Here is a 3,338-nt window from a genome sequence, read left to right as displayed (position 1 = left end):
AGATGTTCGACGGTGCGATGCACCAGATGTCTGAAGTGATGAGGAACATCATGGTCGATCAAACATCGGTACAACGGCAGATCCAAGGTAATTTGGATGGCCTCAACAAAGCGATGGAAAACCTGGGACGACTCTTTTCTGGGCAGTCCACTGCCGATCAGGATTACAGACGGGCCGAACAAAACCAGACGCCGAATCGGTTCGGGTATCCAGGTGGTTTGGCCGAAACAACGCAACAACCCAGTAAGTTGGGATATACATATGGTTCGGTCAAGCTCTGACAAGGCATGAGGCCGAATCTGCTGTAAGGGCCGATCACCCGGGGGCAAGCACTTCGAACCCTCAAGGCGAGCCCAGACCACATGGAGCCGCCACTGGAGCCAACACCTAAGAGCCCAATATGGGCGACCGCTCATTTTCCGAAGGGGGTGATCCGAATATGTATAACCAAGGGCAGCTTGTGGATATGTAGAGAGACTCGGGGTGGATCTGAGACCGATGCCTCGCCCATCATATATGAAGCCATATCAGGACTGGATCGATAAGTTGTACCCTTTCCCAGGGGGATACAAAGTGCCAGAATTCAGTTTGTTTTCGGGCGAGGAAAAAGGGCAATCGACGGTTGAACATGTCGCCCGGTTCTCAGCCCAATGTGGCGAAGCTGCGGCGCACGATTTTTGGAAACTCCGATTGTTCGCCAGTTCTCTAACAAAGATGGCTTTCATGTGGTACTCGAGGCTATCACCGAATTCGGTGGACACTTGTAAAGATCTCGAAATCCTCTTCCATGAGGAATTTTATAGAGCACCACCTGATGTCACCCTGGCCGACCTAGCTCGAATCTCTCAGTTACCGAGCGAGTCGGTAGAGAAGTATATCGGCCGATTCAGGAACCTTAGAACAAGGTGTTCCACCAAGATTTCTGAGGCCGATTGCGTCCCGATGGTGGTAAGGGGAATGAGCTTCGCCATGAGGGAGCATTTCGAAGGTCATCGATTATGGGACTTGTTTGAACTGACAAACAGGGTGACAAGTTACGAAAGACTTCTTCAAGAGAAGGAGCAGCGGCGAGGCGCTTCTAAAGGAACCTATTACAAAGACCAGCTGGACGTGGCCGTAGTGTCAGACAGTGAAGATAGTAGGTCCGAAGATGAAGTCAACATGGCCGAATTCTTAGGAACTAAGCCCCTGGAGTGTTCGGCCTTAAGAAAGCCAGGCTTTGTTAAGAAGAATAAAACCGCGGTGGTACAGAAAAAGTATTCCTTCGATCTAACCAAGGCCGACGACATATTCGATGCCTTGTTTAAGGATGGGCAGATCGCAAGTACCATAATTCCTGGAGACACAGCACGAATAATTGTGTGAACTTCAGAAATGTGATCCAAAAGGTGATCAACGAGGGAAAACTTCTGTTTCGAACGAAGAAAGAGGCCGATGCAAAGTATGTCCCCATTAACACTGTTCGGCCTCACTTCGACAGTTTCCTGGAGCAGGGACATATCCAGAGTAAGTGGAATCCTAGAAGACCTAAGCCCAGGATGCAGACTGATGGCTCCAAATGGCGAGGGGAAAAAGGGTGATCTCAGCAACATAAGAGAAAACTCCATATCTCGCCCACTGCAGAGGTGACTTGCCCATCATGCAGTACTTTTTTCGAAGCTAAGAAGGCCGAAAAAGCAAGGGAGCATCCCAAGACGTTCAAGCCTAAATCGCCCACGGAACGGTGGCAGAAGCATCAGCCACAGCGGGAGTCTAAGACAACCGTGTTCAAAAGGATTTTTCGGCCAACGGAGGCGACCTCTCGTATGACGAAAACCCAAAAGAGGCGTATGCAGAGGCTAAGACAAGAGTCGAGAGCGAACCACAATGTACGATTTACACCAGAGGCCGAGCAGAAGGGAAAAACACTAGCCGAAAGATTGGGCAACAGGATCAGGAGTGAAGTTACTACTGAGCCACATGAACAAAGAACCTCCAAAGCGAGGAAGATATGGGTCCAAAACATACGGGCCGAACAGACGAGTTGACTGGTGCGGCTAAAAAGATAGAAGCCCACAAGAGCGAGGCAGGTTTCGGCGACAAACAGTCTTATAAAGACGTACTCGTTTCTCACCAAGATGGCCAATGAAAAGCAAAATTGCCCAAAGATCGTGAGGTAATTGTCTCGCACAAGAAAGGGGTGTTGAAAGCTTGGGTCCCGGTTGTCAAAGACGAGTACGGAGTGAAAGTGGTCACGCTCCCTGATTAGTACATAAGCAAGCCTAGGAAAAAGGCGACGTTGGAAGGCGATGTGATCGTCCTGGAAGGTGATAGTGCCGATAGCACGGCAGTAGTATCACTTAGCAAACCCCCAACAAGGATGACAAGGCATATTCAGCCGTTATACATCAAGGCCGATCTGAACGGGGTATCGGTCAACAGGGTCCTTATTGACAACGGAGTTGGGGTTAATATATTACCGGCGAAGATGCTTAAGAAGCTCGGCATAAATCGGGATCAGCAGGACCCAACTGATGTTTACATTACCGATTTCGCCGGAGGCGAGACGCGGGCTGAGGGATACATCACCCTCCGGATAAAAGTTGGGCGAGTAGAGACCGAAGAAGGGTTCTTCGTGGTCAACGCCCGAAGCAATTACAATATATTGCTCGGTCGAGATTGGATACACTCCAATATGTGCATACCGTCAACCATGCATCAAATGTTGTTCATATGACGAGAAGACGGTGAGGGCGAAGTTGTACAGGGCGATCCTAACCCCTTCGGCGAAGACCATAATATACTTGAGGCACGTTTGTATGACGAGGAAGTGCGGAACATACAATCCCTTAGTTCCAAAGGGGAGACGAGTGTACCCCATTTGTTAGTCAACTCGGATCGGCCAGTATCGATGACCCTTGGGGGCAACGGCCGATCCACTATCATCAAACGATTAGAATGATAGCACGACACAAGGAATTAAGAGAGAAGATCAGACAGCTAGCTTCGCTTTATGACGCCGCATCGGCCGAATGCATCTATGAGGACCAGGATCAAGACCCGACAGGATCGCTGAGAATTGGGGATATACAACTGGCGACAGGGAAACTTGAGGATGATCCCCCTCAAGTACAAGATGAATTGCTAGAAGTAAACTTGGGCACAGCCGAATCGCCTAGACCTATTTATATCAACGCCGGGTTGGATGAAGAGTTCAAAGGACGGTTAATTTCTTTACTCATGGAGTTCCGCGATTGTTTCGCCTGGTCGTATGACGAAATGCCGGGCCTCGATCCAAACATCACCGAACACAAGCTCCCCCTGAAAAGTGGATTTCGACCGTTTCGGCAGCCTCCCCG

The 3,338-nt window shown here is 49.6% G+C and overlaps 1 protein-coding gene across 1 annotated transcript; it reads left to right on the top strand.

Moving 5' to 3' along the window:
- The first annotated feature begins 498 nt into the window (after positions 1–498).
- On the top strand, positions 499–1,365 carry LOC126681752 (uncharacterized). The gene has a single exon (XM_050377301.1). The coding sequence runs from the start codon at positions 499–501 to the stop codon at positions 1,363–1,365; it is 867 nt and encodes a 288-aa protein (XP_050233258.1).
- Positions 1,366–3,338: the final 1,973 nt, after the last annotated feature.

The sequence above is a fragment of the Mercurialis annua genome, linkage group LG5 (genome assembly GCF_937616625.2).
Source record: "Mercurialis annua linkage group LG5, ddMerAnnu1.2, whole genome shotgun sequence".
Classification (NCBI taxonomy): domain Eukaryota; kingdom Viridiplantae; phylum Streptophyta; class Magnoliopsida; order Malpighiales; family Euphorbiaceae; genus Mercurialis; species Mercurialis annua.
The sequence above is the reverse complement of the archived record's forward strand: the minus strand, read 5'-3'. Positions and strand labels throughout refer to the sequence as shown.